At 36.0% G+C, this 20,258-nt stretch overlaps 1 protein-coding gene across 1 annotated transcript in view; it reads right to left on the bottom strand.

The window, feature by feature from the left end:
- Positions 1 to 1,247: 1,247 nt before the first annotated feature.
- The window catches only part of KCNH8 (potassium voltage-gated channel subfamily H member 8), a 170,171-nt gene continuing 151,160 nt past the window's right edge, over positions 1,248 to 20,258 (bottom strand). Inside the window, exons 12-16 of the mRNA XM_030445436.1 lie at positions 18,469 to 18,507; positions 16,182 to 16,537; positions 12,173 to 12,279; positions 11,088 to 11,164; positions 1,248 to 1,958 (exon numbers count right to left, since the gene is read on the bottom strand). Of these exons, the coding sequence (XP_030301296.1) occupies positions 1,248 to 1,958; positions 11,088 to 11,164; positions 12,173 to 12,279; positions 16,182 to 16,537; positions 18,469 to 18,507 (1,290 nt within the window). The remainder of the gene's footprint in view (positions 1,959 to 11,087; positions 11,165 to 12,172; positions 12,280 to 16,181; positions 16,538 to 18,468; positions 18,508 to 20,258) is intronic.

The following is a 20,258-nucleotide window of genomic DNA, read 5'->3' as shown; positions in this document are numbered from 1 at the left end:
TCCAGTGTTCTTTGGGTATTAAATTATAGGATCATAGAATGGTTTCAGTTGGATGGGACCTGGAAGAGCCTCTTTTCTTTTTGGCTAAAGGTCAAAGCTAGTTTTTATGTATGTCAGTAAAAAGCATCAAATAAATATTTAAAACTTTTTCCTTTATCTCTTATTAAACCATTGTAATTTTCTCTAATTTTTTATCCCTCTTAATTTTCTTGTCCAGTTATAAAATCCCAAAGCAGAGATGTAAAATGTTGGTCAGATCAATAATAGTGCAATACTAAGACACCAACCAAAGATACTCAATGCTTATCAAAGATATTGAGTTATCAAAGATAACTCAATGTTATCAGTATAACAATTCAAACTGTATGTATTAATAGCTGACTTGTTATAGGGTAGAACATTCCAGCTGTTTTATTTTTTTTAAAATAAAATAATACCTTAATTTATTTGTATTCCACCAGCATGAATACATTCATTGCAAATGGCATGCACATAAAAGGGAATCCATATGTAAACTACATAATATCTTAACAATAAATAGTATTTGATCTAATACATGATGGTAGTGCATTTATTGTCAAAACTGCAAGCCTTTACCAAAATGAAAACAAACTCTTATTCTCCTTATAAATATTTTGAATAATTTTAAAGTACGTTTCATACCAAGTATATAAAAATAGTATTTTTAGATAAATTAAGAGGTTTCATTTACATGACAAATAACGTGCAACAACTAACCACTCTCTACCAGCTCTATTTGGTTGATTGTCTAGATGACATGCAGCGATAATTGTCCCTTCGCCATCACAGAACTGATAAACAGACCAGCAGGACCCACAATCACCCGAAGTAAACAGTGCCATAGATATTGTTTGAGAACAATAGTCAAACATTCAGGAAAACCTTTGCTTCGATGAACAAAAGCCACCCATGACAGTTCTTTTGTCCTAGACTTCCAGCTGCTCTGACCCTCAGGGTCTTTGGACGATCACAAAAGTCTGCCAAACAGACCAGTAAGTTATATCTGTATACAAAATGCTTTTCAACATGCTTCTAGAATCTAGAAATATTTTTTTCCCTACAGTTTGAACCCGCAATACCTTTTCTTACTTTCTATAAAGCTGAATTTTCATGTTTGTAGGTCTCCATCATCTTCAGAGAAAAGGTGAACTAAAGCAGTCATGCAGTACTAAGTTTAAAATCGGCAGCTGTGGAGCATGCTTGGAGTACCACTTCACTGTGTTTCATTATACATCTATGGCTTGGTAATCTTTATCTTTAACATCCCTTGTGCTTGTCACAACGTCTATTGGGAAATCTGGGCTCTGTGAAGAAACTATTCCAGCTGTTCCTTCCAGGTCCCACGATCCCGGCAGGTTCTCGAGGCTTAGTGAGCTGATTGCTCCTTGGCTAAAGCTCCCTTCCTCAGATTTGCTGGGGAGCACAAGGTGCAACGAAGTCTCTGATGAAGAGCATACTGAAGAAGAAAGAGTTGCTGAAATAGACTGAAGAGGAGTCAAGGTAGTGTCTGAATGGGGAGAGGTGCATCTTAAAAATTGCAAATTGTCTTTCTGAATTACCTGATACTGGGAGGGGGAATTGTGAAGGCCTGATATATAATGAAATTCACTGTCCATAGAATTTTGCAGGTTGGGTTCAGTTCTTTGGGGACTGCTGCCTACAGAGGACTGATCTGTATTCCAAATGTCACATAACGTGTTGCTGCGGCAAACTTGTGCTTTGGTGCAAGTGAAGTTCCCAGCTTGCACGTGTGTGCAAGGTTGATGAGAAGTCCAAGCCATTCGAGACTGCAGACTTTCTAGGGTAGGACTTCTAGATATGCTATGCACAGCACAGAACTCTGGAGGTTTCTGAGATGTGAGCAGGTTCTCCAGAAGTTGCATCACATTCTTCATATCCTTACTGAGTTGTGAGACTTCTTGAGTTAAAGTTGTCACCTGTTATGGCAAGGCAAAATATCACACTTATTTATGCAGTCCTGCCTGAAAGACACACATACCTTTTTTTCTTCCAACGATAACAGCTTTGACCTGTGACAGTGTCTTTACTTTAAAGAAATATACTCTGCTAATATATGGGTGGGAAATAGTCCATCCATCTACCTTACCTGAGCTACATGTTACACGTCCTGTGGCATATTGAAATAATTAAAGTAACTCAATAAAAATGTATGATGAAATGCTGTAGGCATAATTCACCTGAATAAAGAAGAATAATTCACCTGTATAAAGAAGAATGGCCTTAGGGTCAGAACCGAGATGATTTTCAGTGACAATATGACATCAGTAGCTTCTTGATCGATCATTAAATACTTAAATAAAGAAATAAATATCTTTTGTTAACCAGTTTCACACAGATTAATGATATAAAAATGAAGTTCATGTGAAATCTTCCTCAGAAATACAGATGTGAAATATGCTGTTGTCTTCATAGTAAAATGAAAGAAATACATGCCTAAAATTGTCAGAATCAAGTAGTAGTTACATGAAAATCTGGTGGACTAGTACTGAAAGAAAAATAAAAGAAATGAAACCTCTAAACCTTTATTTAATATAAAAGCTTATGAAACAATTTTCTTCTATGTAGTTATGCTTGAGAAGTATTGCATATAACACTGAGAGAGGTAATAATCCATTGCATAGACTACTCTGGTGGGTGTGCAAAAGGAAGAATCCTATTTTTTGTTAGCATCAATGACATGAATTATATGGAGACTTTATTTTCCCAGAAACTGCTGCTTTGTGTGGGAATCAGACTGACAGGTTCTGAATTTGTGTTTTAGAGTAAATTGATGTATCAGCATTATTAGGGACATTCATTAAGACATTATAAGGGCTTCTTGGGAAATGAAAAGCCTAACTCAAACATAAAAGTGACCCACTGACCATTTCAGATGTGTTCATCCTTCCTTTCTCCTTCTTAAGGAAAAGTTTGTAGGAAGTTAAAATCAGGCAATAATTTTCAATAAAGAGAAATCAACCTCTCAAAAGGTAGAAATGAATTTTTTCTCCATGTTAGCTATCAGTCTCTTTTAAGTCAAACTACTGTCATTAAAGTTAAAACAGTTTCTCATAGTCATGCTAGTGATAATATTCTGCTGAAAAAAAGATAAATGTGTGCTTTTTTTGTTCAAAAGGATAAATCACTTGTCCAAAAGAAAAAAAAATGGCTAATGCAGGGGGCCTTCCTTTGCCCTGAAGTAAAGACCAAATAGGTGCCCTTAACAGATTGATTTTCATATAATTAGAAATAGAAATACAATTCTCATTTTTCTGACAGTTCTAAAGAAGAGAAGACATTCCAAGCTGACTTTGATTGTGTTACTACAGGCACAACAACTAACAAAGAAATTCTAAGCTAGAAGGAAAGTGGGAAGCTCCAGCACAGCTCCTATATGTTTATTTGTTTCTCTTTGGGTTAAGAGTTCAAACCTAGGTTTTTTTTAAATAGTATTGTAATGATCACACTAGTCCTAGATGGGAAATCCTTAAAGGGAGAGGACATTCTTGAGTGGCACATTACAAGATCTCTGTCTCTACCTCCTTTTTGTTCTGCATTGCTACCTTATTAAGTCATGCTAGATAAAAAATAACTATGAGATCTCCTTCTGCCATTAGGATAAAACTTTGAACACCTCAGCTAATGTGAAGGATTGAAATATGTTAGGAAAATAAGTTATTAAGGGAAATAGGCTTCCTGTGAGGTCAGAGCATCAAGAGAAGGTTTTTAGTACTGCAGGATGAACCAGCTGCGCAAGAACTTCTGCGCTCCATTGAGAACTGGGAGATGGCATTGCAAGAGAATCTTTGGGAAGAAGGACAACCAAATCCAGCACTATTTTGATACAATAGTCATCAGTTCTTTTGGCTCCTATTCCTACCAGATAAAGCAACTTTTGTTTTCCATGCCTGATTACCCAACATGCATCCATTTTAAAGGGCTTTCTGCAGGTGTGCAGAGAGGAAGATGAGTATGCAGCATACCTGATGACTATGCACTATACTCAAACTTTGAACACTGTGTGAAAATATCTTCAACTTTAATATACCTTGTTTGGTTCGCTCCAAGCTTTTATTTTCCATTTCAGATTACTTAAAGGCTTTTAAAAAGTTTAATTATTCTTTAAAATGTTTCTTGTGCCAATTTATAGAGGCAATACAGCAAAAACCCAATGCTACCATCAGTTCTTGTGGTACTCCTGAATTTCTGCTAATTACAACTTCCTTTTGTGCCCAGATACATTTTTGCAGTATTGGCTAGCTCTTAGAGGGCTGTCTTATCATAAGCCTGCTCTTTCACAGGCATAGCAACCCACCTGATAAACCAGACTTTGATGTATGCTTTAATAGCTTCCAGTAGTGTGATAGCCTATAATCCAAAGATTTTATGCCAAGCTTCATTAGAAACTGACTATCGTTTAGTGAGATCTATTTGGACCAGTGCTGCTCAACTCTTAGGCAAAGCAAATATGTAATTTTCTGGATTTTAAAAATTGGTAATTGTACCAGATTAAACCTCCAGTATCTGTATTACTATTAATTGACACCTACCTCCATATTATAATACATATGCACATAGCATACTACTACTACTATCAGTACTATGTTTATGTTCTCTTTTTTACACCCTGCAGAGATTCTGAAGCAGATGCAAATTAGCAGGTGTAACAGGGAATGATTTTATCAATAATATTAACAGTTTCACAGTGCTCCAGAAAGTGCAAAGGAACAGATATTAAAGGAAAAAAAGTCTATGATACAGAAATAGAAAGCTGTACACTTTCCTCCTGAACGAAAGGGACTAATTCCCTGCACTCTGGTAACGTTATACTCTTTTTGGGACTCCAGTGAGTATTGTTAGTCAATACAGCTGATGTACAAATGGTTCTAGAAAAATATATTGCAGTATTTCCTATATTGAAACTGGGCTCTGTACAGATTTAGCTTGAATTAGCAAGAGATACTTCTCAGACTATTCAAAAGCAATGCATTGGTGAAAGAATTTCTTCCAACATAGAAGTTAAAAAACCCAATATTTTTTTTCATGGCTTTTTTTTTTAATATATGTGAAATTCAGTAATAACATTTTCTGATATCCTGATCAGTATAAGTTTTAATAGTGGCAATTTTTTGTATTTTCAAATTACTTTGACAGTCGCAGTGAAAGAGTATTTTTCTCTATTACCAGCATTAAGGTGTTGTGCAGTCTGAATACTTAGTTGCATATAGTTAAGTAGAAATCATTGTGATTGATTAAAGGTATGAAAAGCTCTGTATAATGTAAGATGATGATGATGGTGATTATTGCCTGGTTAAATGGTGTTTCCTAAAGAAGCTTCTTTGTTTTTGCATTATAAATTCCAGCATTAAATTTTTTTTTTAATGTCAATTTTTTTCTTATTAGAAGCTTAATACATTGGTACTTTTTTCTCTCTGTGTTTTACTCCTTTCTGCAGTTCCAAATTCACTCAACTTCCCACCATGACTCTTTCTGAACACCCAAAGAAGTGAAAAAGAAAATTTGCTTCTTGAGAGATGGAAGTTGCATCCTTAGCAGCATAGAGAATCTGCCTGTCTTGCAATGCACATGGCAGCTTCTTTGTTCCCTTAGCTGGTGTTTCATTTTTTCTTCTGTCCTGGTGTTTCATAAAGTCAAGGAGACTTTCAGCTGGAATAAATTGTCTTTTCAAGGCTCAGATTAGCTAGCTGCTGATGTTCACTTTCCCAGTAAGTGCACTGTTGAATGAATGAAATGAGAACTGAGCTGACACATGCTCTTCACTGATCATTTAACAGCTCCTCTGTGGCCACTAGTGTTGTGGTCGGAGACATTTCTGATTTAATAGCACTTTAAGAATAAAGCTAGTTGCAGAAGAAAAAAAATAGTCCTGTGAAGCTGATCTGAGTTCTGATTAAATATATAGGATTTGTGTGATGACATGCTGGTTTGGTTTCAGTGAAATAAGGGCAGAAATCTGGAAGGCTGTGAAATATGGAAAAGATGAGGTGTAATGGGTGCAAGATTCTCTTGGGGATCTTCCATTTGGACATAAGAAAAATTTTCACAAGAAGACCCATCAGTCATTGGGATTATCTCCCCAGGGAAGCTGTGGATTCCTCAACATTGGCCACTTAAGATTCAGAAGAAAGGCTGGACTGGATGATCCTAGGGGTTCCTTTCAGCTTGGGATTCTATGATCATGACACAGGAAGGGAGTTCTCTTTATTAGGAATCACTTAGGCTTGTGCAGCTTGAGATCATTTACTTTGTCAGTGACTTAAAAGATATGACCAAAGCCAATCCAAGTGAAAATGCTACTAATAAGGAATTTTAGAAAATGTGAGGAGGAAAGCAAAACAGAAGGAATTTGTTTTGTTGAGATCTGATGGAAGAGTATGTGTTGAGTGTAAATTGGGTTTAGGAGAACAGCCATCAGCTTTTTCTCATATCTTCTAGGTGTAAGAGAGAAAGAGGTGAACTTGCATATTAACAGAGATTGACATTTAGATTCTGGGAAAATAGATCTTTTCAGTACAAACAGGTTTCAAAATGCCTGTTAGTGAGTTAACTGGATGATCATCATCCCCTGTCATGGTAGTAATATTTCTTATTCAAGTCTGAAATCAGCTTTTGGTGCCAGTTAATTTTTACACTGCATAGCTTCCTCTCAATTCATTTAGTTTTCTCAGGTGCTTTTCCACCAAGGAAAAGTAAAAGAGACACTCCACAGTGTATAGGACCTATGCCATGTATGTGCCATATGTCCTAAAATAAATTTAGAGCAACAGCTATTTTAGTTACCTTCACCTGCTAATAGGTATTAGACTGACATTTAAAGGAAGCAAAAAATAGCTGGAAAGTCTACTCTACAATCATTAAAGAGAAGGTAGGAGTTCTTTGGAAATATGATGTCAGTACGAGAAAGAAAATACATTTTTGCAAATCTCAGTAGACAAAAAATGTGTTTACTTTGTGTTTATGGTTTAGAAAGCTTTTATTTTTAACACAAATGATATTTAGTTTTATGTCTTGAGTTTTTGCTAAATTTACATAGCTAAAATCCTAAATGGATAGATTACTTGTAATTATTCTACATCATCAGTAAATGCCATTGGTTCACTTTTTGACACGTTTTCCTGAATTGCATGATGTAATCCAAAGTCAATTAATTGGGATATCTTTGCTGCAAAAAAGTTTCTTTCATGAAATGATATAGTTATCAACCTGTTAGAAAGAACCTATTCTCAATTAATGTCTGTTATCAGACCTCTTTATACATAACATACTGATCTATAATGAAAGTTACGCCTTTTTAAATTAAGTGAAACAGACAAATAGAGTAGGAGATTAAGTAGTTCTATTCCACTCTACCTTAAAATACTGAACAAGAGGTAAATTCCCTTTTATCAACTTGAATCTCATTCAGGCTCAAAATGAGAAGTGGGGTTGGATGAAGGGATGAAGAAGCTGGGTAACCAGCTAGGCAGTCAAAACCACGGAGCTTTACAATAGGAATGTGAGGTGTGTTCTAATTTGTCTCACCTTACCTAATAAAGTGGCAGTGATGACTTTTGAGTCTACCCTTCTTAGAAGAAGTCTGTCAACCATTAGCCCTAAAGTTAATACTCAAGCAACTTGAGAAGTGAAAACAAGACTCTGTCTTCTGTTAGTTCTGTTCCTAGGTAAATGAACATTCCTTTGGATTGGTTGGGAATGTCATATGCCTAAAATACTGCCAAGAGCTCCACTGAGTATCTAAGCTGGATATGGCTTGTTTTGTAGATTTCTCTCCGGGGTAACTTTTGTGCTTTGCTTTGCTTCACTAATAACAGACTGTACTGAATGTTTGAATGGAAAGATGCGTGTCTTTGTTCTCCAATGAATAGCTGAAATATTTTTAAGCTAACTAGTGAACTGTTGTAATACAATTGCCTTTCATGAAAGCAGTTATTTTTGCATTTGTTGATTAACTTCTGAGCTCCACTGGAAAATGTATTCACGGTGGTGTTTGCTGCTGTTGGCTACTTGTGACCTGTTTTCTCATATTTTTGCTTTCAGAAGAAGGCTGCATGTTTTGAAAAAGAAGTTTGTTTCTAGCTCTACTAGTATATTAACTACTGCTAGCACTCTGCTGCAGCATCAGTTATAATCATCTGTTAATGTTCATCATCAGATGATGGAGTGATAGAAGAACTGGGTCTGCAAGTGTTAATGTAACAACAAAAATATTCAAGGACCAGCTAGCATATTCCAGCAAGGCTATGTTTAGGTTCATTTGGGTAAGTACCAAGTCAGTACTGTCAGTTTGGAAACACCAGATAGGATGTCTGAATGCCTGTGGAATATGATCCATGGGAGGACATGGAAAATAATCCTCTGTCTCTGGGATATGAGCCCAAAATGATACCTATGAAATCTGATTATACTCCAATTTAGAATTTCTTAATTTTTTGTCCTCTAGTCTACCAACTGTCCATGTTGTATGACCATGCATTGTCACATTTTGTTGAGAATTCTCATGTATATAATGTTTCTATGCTTAAGACTCTTGCTTGGTCAGAATGCAGAACACCAGGGGACTCCTTAGACCAAAAACAAAGTATGAGCTTGGAAAGTATAAAATACTTCTTCCAAGTAACGCAAGGCACTAACAACAATCTTCATCTTAAGCGTGTCTACACTAGAGTGGATGTACTCTATGGGATGTACCCTGTACAACATGGAGTAAAGTAATCTTAGAGATACTGCAATGTTGAATATAAATGTTCCATTAGGTTCCTAGACTGAGTGAGTCTGACATGTTTTCCAGAGTGCAGAGTTTTCTATAATTACTCATCTATCCTTATGTGGCTCTATAACCTTCTATAAGTACTATGAGGTTCTGTAATCAGAGATAGGTGTCTTCTTGTACTGTGACTAAATAGTAAGCACAACTATTTTGAGTTTTTTCAACATTATTGTGCTGATTGTGTTATTATTAATGTAATTTAATCACTAACTAGGCTACACATAAATTCATTCATGCATTGCCAAAAGATGTCCAAATCTACCAAAACCTTGTTTGGCTTCCAGATTTAGTACTGACACTTTGTGTTGGTGCAGGCCTCTGTCAGCTTTGCAGTGTGAAACCAAATTCACTTCCACATGCTAGACTAACAAGACTCTAAAACTTGGTGGTACCCTTTTTAAATCTCCAGAGATTGTCTTCCTCTTACTTAGAGGACCCCTAATACCTTCTCAAAAGGCAGAGACTATAGATGAACCCACTTTTATCCCACTGTGGAAAGAACAGAAGTACCTACTGGTGATGACTACTTTTTGTCTTGTAACCTAATGGCTGAGGTATTTAACCAAGAATTAGTAATTCATATCTCTCTATCACAGGAGGGACTGCTGAAATCTTGAGAGGTAAGCAACTCTTATTTCAAGTGGAGTCTCACAGGCAGCATATTTTGTGGGAAGATGGACAGATTCCCCCTTCTAAATTTTAAAATAAAGGACTGAAAAATAAAATAAAATACTCAGAAGAGTGAAATATCTGTCTCTGGATTCTGAGTTCTGTTTCCCTGTGTGAAAACATTAGTAGTTTACTCCATGTGGCCATATTTCCTTTTTTATGCTAATGCAAGCAAGAAAGTTTTGTAACATTTTTTGTTGTATAGATAGTGTTAGCAGGGAAAAAAACATGAAGATTGTGCATGGAGGGAAATAGTATTCATCGTGTTTATTTTTTTGTTTTTTTTTTAATATAATGCACTGCTCCAAGATCTGTTCATTTTTTTCAGTAGTAAAGGAATGACAAGCCCATGTTTATTGCTTTTCACTAAGAAAGAAATGACAAGCCCAGAACAGAATGGCCCAGAACATTGCAACTGAAATGTTTGGTTAATCCACAAGATTCCTCCCTTAGCACATCTGCCACCATTATGTATTTTCCAGTTGACTCCTGTGGATAATACATCTTCATATTTTAAAAATACCTGCCCTCTTCAAAGTCAAAATGGGTGAATAATTATGACAATCTGTTTCAAAACTACATAGGTAATAAAGTTTTCAATCATGATAGTGCTGTCAGTCAACATCCCGGAGATCTTTTTGAGTTCCTTGACCAAGCCTTATTAAAAAACTGTAGTCAATGGGGCATGATGAGACTGTTGTCTGAACTCTGCAGTTTGACAGGCAAATGAGGTGATAATGTCCATTGTGACTAACCATGCATACACTCTCATCTTGGAACACTGAAGTCATCTGACCAAGTAAACCTGACCAAAGATGAAAAAGGGTTTATAAACCCAATACTTCATATGCAGAAATGGAGAATAACTAGTCTAAGTGTACACAGTATAGAATGAAAAATAACAGGAATCTTGACATTTCTGGTAACTAAGGAGATCAGGAAAAAAATCAAGGAAAACTGTGTTTAAATGTTTCCTTATGTGGAATCATAAGAAACTTTATCATCTCTTCATACTGAAAGAGCAGAGTATGATGGGAAGAGATTTTAGTCTTGCAGAGTAACTGTGATGTTAAAGTTTGATGCTTTCATCTAGTTAACCAAAGTACTGCAGTGACTGGATATATGAAACAGTTTTGTCAAAGAATATCTCCTCCTTAGTGCTGGATTGATAGTCAGCTACAGGTTTGAAGTTATTGAAGAAGTTATTGGAACAGAAGAGTAGAAAGCACCACTGAGCAATATTGGCCCTGCATTCCTCAGCTTGAGCAGAAATGGATGAACTTCTATTTCATTCTAAATAGGCACAGGTAAAGTGATTTGAGTCAGATGATGTGAATTTGAACATGACTGGATACCGCATTTCTTTCAAGGAAATTCTCACTATGCCAACCTCACTTTGTTTTTAATTTTAGCACAACAAAAACTTTTACATAGCGTTCATGTAGAAAATTAATCTGGGAAAGAACTGAAAGCCCCAGACTGCCTGAAATGTATGAATACTATCCAAATTTGCAAACTCATTTACCACACAGTTCACCAGTTTTCTGAGCATTTCTCATAACTCTTCGAATTATTGCTAATATCCTCAACCCCCACAAAAGTTCATTACCTCATTATTAAGCCTGCTGATCTGCTGGTTGGTCTCTTCTGCTTTGATAACAAGCACAGCAGCACCAATTTCAGCCTCTGAAAAAAGAGGAATATAGTAACCTGAAAACAGCAATGCTTCTTCTAGCTCTTATCCAATGCTTGGAATGTAAGCCCAATATGCACTTGGACTTAATGAAATTAAATCTTTTGTTTAATGTTCAGTATATAGTGTGTAAGAAAATTGTTGTGAATAAAGTTTGTACTGCTCCCTTCAGTCTGAACCAGAGAGGACTGTAAATGATAACCCAGGTGAACACTGTGTGACATGTCAACTGCTTTTAAAAATCATATATACAATTAAGCTTCTATTATTTTTTTTTGTTTGGCTTTCAAAAATTAAATATGTCCTAATAGCTTTCATGCAAAATGTACATAGCTGTGTGAGGACTGATGACTTGTAAAAGAGAGGATGTTGGAAATAGCCTAAGCTTCACTATTTGTGACACTTCAGCACTAGTCCACTGGCCTCCATCTCTGACTCTTATTCTTTTCCTTCCTGATGTGCTCTATTCCTCAGTAGTGCTGTTTTATCAACCTTTTTACAGTGTAGACCATTTAATGCTTAATAAAACCCCTTGCTATTCAAGGTTTTCACCCTTCTAGAACTCTAAGTACTTCCATACTCCTCTACTTCTGTATATTTGTTTAATAAAAATTGAGAGCCAGCCTTGCACAGGACTCTTTATGAATTTGGGTTTTAATTTGTTATTAGGATGTCTTTATGTTGAATTTTGTCCTAGTGTTTAGTACCTTCCATGCCAAGGCCTTAGGAGCATGGGGCTCCTGGATATACTATACTGCTGGTAAAATATTGCATAAAAATACAGTACTGTTTTGCCATGACTGTCTGTTAGTAGGAAAATGCTTTTGAGACCTTGTTGTATTTCTCTACAGTACCAACTGTGATACTGTAATTGCTATGAAAGTAGGGGTGTATGCTAAGTTCATTTATGCCACTTCTGAGAACTGAAGAAGCAAAGGGGAACAAAAAGCATTTATGAAAGTTGTTTTATCTAAAGAGTGATTCTCCTGGGCAAAACTCACCTCCAATTGTAGGAGATAATCTGGATTCCTGCCTGAGTGGATCAGAGCTGAAGTCAAAGGTTTGGCTTTCCTCATTATGGTTTCCATCTTCAATCCCATCAACAATTCTGTTGAGAAAAATCAGTGATGGAACAGTTTCATAAGCATCACATTCATAATTATGTTGCCAAAATTACTCCTAAAGGGCACATTTTTACACAAAGGTAAATTTTACACAACAATAACTTTAGAAAGAAGAAAAAGTTATTATACTGGTGCAACTTCTTGTGAGTCACTAAAGATTAAACTTACTGTTAGAGAAAGGAATGGGAGGCCATGCATAGTTAACTGAGATTTCAAAATTTTCATGACATCTACAGTCCTAACAAAACCTATATTGAATCGAGTTTGGTTTTTGTATCCAAAGTAATCTGTTGCTGTTCTTTCTCCTTTGCAAACTAAACTAAAGATGCTTCACTATGTTCTTGGGAAGTATCAAACTCCCAGCACTAACAGTCTTGCTCTCGTATTAGGTTTACTTAGGCAGAGCCTAAGCCTGAATATAATTTATGAAATAATTTCTGTAAACCAAAGTCAAAAGTGTTGGTTGCCATGCAAATAACTCTTCTCAAATCTGGTTAAAACTAACTAGCTTAGATGGAGCTTTTTTTTTTTTTTTTTTTTTTTTTTTTTTGGCAAATGGAGTATAAGAAGGCTTGCAGATACACCTGCAGTGTCCCAGTTTCATCAACACTGGTAGTGGGTCAAACTACTAGAAAAGCCATTTTTTGTCAGTTTTTTGTAGTCATGCATATCAGTTGACCTCCAACTTGCAGTGTCAAGAAATATGAAGAAAGAAAAAAGAAACACTTTATACAATAATCAGTTGCTGCAATCTGTTGGATAGAAAACTGGTATCAGATGGGAGAACCAGTACATATTATTAAAAAGATACAATTAGGAGTATTTTTTCCTCATTTCTAATAAACAGTGTTATAAAGAGAACTATTTCAAAGTCAATGAAAATAACTCAGAAAAATACCAGTTGACAGATGTGGACTTCTTGTTTTTTCCAGACACAAGATTCAGAATTTATGTTACAGTAGGCAGGTGAGTTAAATACTAATTTAGAGGGGCTAAAGAAGACAGTCCTTGGCCTGTCAGTCAGAGGTGATAACTTTGTGATGATGGAAATCAGACTTTCCATCTAATAAGAATATTCTAAAGGAAACCTCTTGACTGGAAATGTTTGGGGAAATGATGAACAGGCAACGCTGCAATATCTGTGATGTATTTGGCTTGAAAGACCTGTGGAACTTAGAGCTCTGTTAACATACCACAGATTCTTGTTCTTCTTGGCTCTTCATGTGGGCCTGGCTCTGTGTCATGTCTGAGTGTTCATAATGCCAATCAGTTATTTCAAAATTTCACACTGATGTTAACCAGCCTCTGGGAGCTGAGACTCAAATGTGATGCTTGCACTACTCTGGCCGATACTGATATCTACAGCTGAATATCTGAATGATTACTTAGTTGAAAATTTACTATAAAACCTATTTAATGTCATCAGGCCTCACTGCTTCAAAAAGAAAATTTTAAACACCAATATCCTTTTTGTAGAAATTTCTAATTATATTAAATGCGAACATTTTAACTGCCTTTAAAGCACATGGGAAAACATAATCAAACATGACTTGGAATTTATAGACACAATGATCTTCGAAGTGTTCAAAGATTCAGATGAACTATATTAGCAAAAATAGCCAGTTCTGGAGAGTCAAAAGACAGGCTTCTATATGGGAAATGTGTAATGGGCAAGATGCTTATTCATATACAAAGAACTGGCTGTGGAGTGACATATTCTAGTGAGTTGAAAGCATGAGGGGACAAATGTAATTGTTAAGTCCCACCTCTTTCTGAATTAGCTGTTGTACAGCCCTGAACTTTGTCCTAAAGATAGTCACCTCCACTCCTGGAAGCTAAAAAGTCACGAAAGATTAACATGTAACCTCTTCTGCCCAGTAGATGAGGGCTGAAGTGCACTCATCTGCATGGGTCTGAGAAGACTCAAGTACATAAATGCCTCCTTCCAGGACTGCCTTTATTATCACTTGTATTTTCTTCCTTTTGATCATCTTCTACTTTATAAGCAGTGCCCAGGAAGTGACTGGGACAACTATGACTATAGTCTCTCTCCTTTGTACCAAGAATTCTTTATGTTTTAAGTGGTCTCTGTGCTTCATTGCCTTCATTGTGGTGTACAAGGAAAGAATTTGAAGCCCCAGTGAAGAATAATTCTGGTTGGCTTACTCTAGGAAACATCCAATGTAGAACAAATAGCTTAAGCAAAGTATATTCTCTTGTCAAAGTGTGGTTATGCACCTAATAACTGCACTGACCAGACATTTCAGCTATAGTTTGCCTTCGCCTTACACAGCTGACAACAAAAAAAAGCAAGAATCTTAATTAAGGTCTTTATAATACTAAGAAACATTTAAGGTTTTTTTTGCAGTGGTTGTAACTTCTCAGTTTGAAAGTTATAATAATATAAACTCATAATATATATATATATATAGAATAATAATGAATATTAAATAATATGAATAAATAATATTAAATATGAAAAAATAATATGAAGTGTTATGGCTGCAAAACCAAGTCTGAAAAGCATTTTATGTCTGCGGCCAATTTTCCAGCCTATTAACAGGATTATTCTGCAGTTATAAAATTATGAATGGAAATAGGAAATAAAAATAATTGTGACAATAGTTGTTTCACAGTTGCTTTATCAGACTTGCATTTGTTAAGATCACTAATGAAAAAGACAATCCTTCAGCAGAAAATATGAAAGGTAGCTTTTCCCTGAATTACCACTTGCTGTGCAAATGATAATGACCTTTGCTCATAGCTGATGGTAACCAAATTCATATGAGATCTACAAAAATAATCAGAAAGTATCTGCTATGTATTTTGATTCTGCTAGTGTAGAAGTGGTTTCCACACATAATCTTTCCCTCTATTGACAAAACTGCTCCTGTCTGAAATGTAAGTGGACTGATGCAATATATGACAAGGGGAAAAGATTTCTTTATAGGCTTCCATGTCCTTTTTATGATTGCATCCTTCAGGAAGAGCAAAATAAATACTGGTCAAGCTGTGGCTATTTCATGCTTGCAACGACAAATGGTGCTGAAATGGTGCTGAAAACACCATTCTGTCTCCAGTAAATAAAATAAATTTTTAACATGTAAAATAGTTAAATTATAGAAACCAAAACTTGAACTAGAATATACACTGCTGCAGCTACCATGTGTGAAAAAGTGATAGTGAATTCTGCAAAGAATGATCCTAAAATTGTTGGTTAATAGTTAATATGCTGCAGAAATTTAGAAATCAGGTACTTAAGTAATTTTGCAACCTACAAATAAAAAATAAAATATTTAAAATTATGCACTAATAATAATAAAAACTATTGTATGACCCTTGTTTATGTCAAAAATCACAGCAAAACAGATTTTCTCAACTCTGTATCTACTCTCTGCATAACTTGTATTTTCAGCTTTCCTTTTTCTAATTTGAAAAAAAATTTAATATTATCTAAAATTGCTAGGCAATAGTTTCTCATTATACTCCCCTACTCCAGTAATTTTGTATTTGCAGAGAGCTATGCTGTATTATTGTCTACTTTGCTTTCTGAATTGCTGTCTCTCTGATGGACTCAGAATGTTTCTCTGTGCTACTCTGAGGTGAGAATGCATATTATTGTAGATGGACAAAATGATACCATGAAGCCAGACTATCCAAATAGTAGTTTTCATAGTTGCTCAATACTTTCCCTTTTTACGGGTAGAAATGTTTTATTTCACAATAAAGTCCTAAAATCATAATATTCTAGTATGTAATAGTTCCTACCATAGGAGAACTTCTCAGTGGGATAAGAAACATACCAACTATTTTATAGTTTTACAATCATTATATTTTTCATAGGAGTGACAGCACAGAGAATAAAATAACCCTTCATAACTATTACCTTGGGCTTAGGTCAGGTGGACCACTGGTGGTCAGTGCTGAAAGGTGTAACTTGAAGTTTTTCTCCTTCCTTCTGGAGTAGTAATGGAGCTCTGTTTCGTGTTTGGTTCTTGAAGGGTTTGAACTGCAAGCACGGATGGGTGAATGAAAGGGCACTGTTCCTGAGGCCAACTGCTTCAAGTTTCTCCCTAGGTGGCTTTTATTGCTTCCAGCCTTCTTCTGCTGAGAGCAATTTGTGCTTCTTGTGTGGATTGGTGAAAGGCTGCTGCTCTCTTCTTCTCCCTCCTCATCCTCGTCTTCATCTTCTACAATTGAAGGGAGTCTCTTCTTTATATTTCCATTTCCCTTGAGCTCTGTCTAGAATAGAAGACAATGCAAACCAGTGTAAAATTCAGAAGCTGATGTTGCAGAAACAGTTTCTCCTAATGTTCATCCTGGAACAAAGTCAGATCTACGATTTTAATTTCTCTTTTGGAACTCTTCTATAGCGTCCATCCTCAACTATGGCTATAAGGGCATATGTGAGAAAAATACCAACTAAAGTCACTAGTGACACAGACAATGAAGTCACTACAATGTGTTTTGTTACCAAGAAAGATTACATGAATATCTTCATTACAACATCTACGACATTAGAAAGATATTCTTCACTGTGAGAGTACTGAGACACTGGAACAGGTTAGCCAGGCAAGTTCTAGCTTCCCTGGATGTGTTTGAGGCCAGGTTGGATGGGGATTTGAGCAACCTGGTCTAGTGAGAGGTGTCCCTGCCTGTGCAGGGGGGTTGGAAGTTATTGGTCTTTAAGGTCTCTTCCAACCCAAACCATTCTGTGAGTCTATAACTAGTGCTTACAAGCCATGTATTGCGTAGATTATTCTTGCTTTATTAGGTATTATTTCTTTTGAGTTTTACACTCTCAGACTCCTGGTGGACCAAGAAAAAGAATTGAGGCTGGTAATTAATATAAATCCACATTTCCATATGGAACTGTTTGTAATGTAAAAATAGCATTCAACTCAAACTAGAAAGTCCTCTATATCCTTCTTGGTTGCTGTAACTGAAACCATTGCTGGTTTTCTAGGCATGATTTTCAGTTTATACCAAGTGCCCTCAATGTAGCAGTGGTATGAGAGCATCAGCTTCAAAAATGAGTCATCTAAAAGCAGAGCTACAGGTGTTCTTTAAAAAAATGAAATTTGAATGCTTGATGTTGGAACCAAGCCACTTTAGAGGCAACATAGATCTGGGTTCTGTACTTCATGTACCAATTAAACCACAAGGTACAAGAGCAATGTATCGTTTGTTATTGTTTCATGGTAACAAAATACACTGGTCATGAATGCTGAGATATGCCAATATGGAGCTTATGTCAGGATCAGGTCATAATTCAGAAATAGGTCAATTTTTTACCATGTTTTACCAAACACTTACTGTATTTATTGGTAGTAGATGAATAAAATCAGATAGAATCACATTCCAGATCAAATTAACAAACTCCACACATCTCAGTGAAAACTGCAGCCAAATGCAGCTTCATGGTTTTAGAAAAAGTTGCCATTAATTTTTTTTCAGGCGACTCCTTTTAATCAAGCTTGATTAAGGCACTAGTCAATTTAGAGAGAAAATTACAAGCTCAGATGAGCATGTAAAGTCAAATTTCCCACATTCAGGCCAAGTAAGATTGGATGGGTGGAAATGCAGATCTGGGGATTGTATCCAAATGTTCTAATCCCCTATTAGTATCTGTTCAGATTTTTCAGCATTGTGTTAATTTTGCTGTGTGCTACAACATGCTTCTGTTGAGTGACTGCTTTTCTCTTAGCAACCACAGATTTAGAGAACAGGGTCCTTTCCATCTGAGACCTATGAAAAGGTAAAAATATAGACCAGTGGAAAAAGACCTGTCTTTATGATATATAATAGCCTTGTTTTCAACCATGACAGTCATCTGAAGGCTATCATAACAACTGAATTGTACAAGACATGCAGGTAATGGAACCTTTACTCTGTAGAGAATGAGCTTTCCCCATAGTCAAAACTTTGGCTTGGGTAAGCACGTATTTAAAATGCAGGTGCTGTAGTAGGGTATTCAAATACAGCACCAAGAAGAAAACATCCCAAGCTGTTACTTATAAAACGGACTGTGGCAGAACTACCTGCATGATGCTATTTAAAGTCTAATTCTGAAACCATGGAATTCAGCTGGAGTTTTTCCAGTTTTTCTCTGGCTGTGACTGTGTGCATGTTTCCAGGTGAAGCTTGGCATATTTAAAAGGTGACAAACATACCTGAGATAGCGTAGGCTTGTTTGATAATTTGGATATTACCTGAAAGAACAAAACAAAACAAAAAAGTAGCAAATATGTGCATCTGCACAGTATTGGCTTCCAAGACCGTACAAATATCCAAACCAAAACATTTATGCTTATGCAATGAAAGAATCTTATGAAAGAACACTTGTATTAAAATAAATGGTGACAGAGCACTGAACTAAGGACACTCCTTGGAAACAGATGCTGTGAGAAAACCAGTTTTGTTTTGTCTTTATTAAAAGACCTTTCCTGCAAAAATAATGTTTTATTTTAACAAAAATTTGATTTAAGGCCCCAGCCTGTGAATGAATGTAGATGGGTGAATGTATGCCTGTTGGATGTTGGTGCTGGTTTAGTAGAATCTTATGCAGGAACATTGCTCTGCTTTGGCCCTTTGTAACTTTAGCTTCTGTACCAGCTTGGTTCTTACATGTAGAGGATCTAAGTAATAGTGGCATCTCTGAGGAATTTCCAAAGGCAGTGATGGGACTGATGTAGACAGATAATACAATCCTGAAGGAGATAGATGCCTAACAACTATTCAAGGACACGATATTTTCCCACCTTGGGTTATCAGAAAGTAAAATGAAAGAAAATAAAAAGAAAATAATGGAAGTTTACTGTGCAACTACTTCTCATAAAATCCACAGAAACTGCTGAATAATATCTGTTATGAGCATTCTGTGTATTTGACTATCCACACTTTGGCTATGGGCAAGCCTCTGACAGCCTACATGCTGTATATTTTTAATAAAAAGTTTTAGGCTTACAGACGGAATTTTCAGAAGTGATTTTCAGCTTTATAAAGCCCACATATCAAGATAAAAGTACTTGGCACCCATCAATTTTAAATTCATAGAATCATACATTAACAAATTATTAGCATCTGTTTATTTTCCTCCAAACTCAGGTAGTTAAACCTTTCTGGAAGTAATTTGAACTTCCCAGTTTGTTTGATAATAGTATTCAGAACTTCTAAATACACAGATTTTACACTGAGATTTGGAAAAAATAATTGTGGTCTTTTTTTCCCGCCTTTTCTTTTTTTTTTTTCCTCTTCTCAAGTCTTTCTGAAATCTTTTTTGTAGTTGCTCATAAAAGTGAGTATAATATAAAAATGCACAAAATGCCTGATCAGGCATTCGAATGGGCTGCCCCAGGAAGTAGTGGATTCTCCGTCCCTGGAGATATTTAAAAAGAGACTGGATGTGGCACTCAGTGCCATGGTCTGGTAACTGCAGCGGTAGTGGATCAAGGGTTGGACTTGATGATCTCTGAGGTCCCTTCCAATCCAGCCAATTCTATGATTCTAAGATTCTATGATTTGTGTACATGGAAATCCTCCTACTCCATAACAGTCAAAGCAGTAGCAGGTGTATCAATAAATTTAGCAATAACACTCTATTAACTGCCAAACAGAGCAACTGCAATAATTAGGCTATGTAAATAAAATTACTGTGGGTCTCTTCCAGAGTTAGATAATGTACTGGATAATATTAGCAGAGGATAAGATCTCAGATACTGAAGTCTCCCAGCTTTCACTGTAATCTATGCCAATAGAAGAAAAACCACCTCCTTCAAGATTCAGGACAACAGGAAACTGGAAAGGTACTGAAATATTAAAGTCAGAATTAGGAAGTACTCATGGCCTGCTTTGCCCATGTTTAAGAAGATTAATTTACAATGGTGTCTAGAATTTTGGGGCATCAGTTTGCTTGGTTTCTAGGTACAGGTGAAGAATGAATGTTAAATAGTCACATTAATCA

The sequence above is a fragment of the Calypte anna genome, chromosome 2 (genome assembly GCF_003957555.1).
Source record: "Calypte anna isolate BGI_N300 chromosome 2, bCalAnn1_v1.p, whole genome shotgun sequence".
NCBI lineage: Eukaryota > Metazoa > Chordata > Aves > Apodiformes > Trochilidae > Calypte > Calypte anna.
The sequence above is the reverse complement of the archived record's forward strand: the minus strand, read 5'-3'. Positions and strand labels throughout refer to the sequence as shown.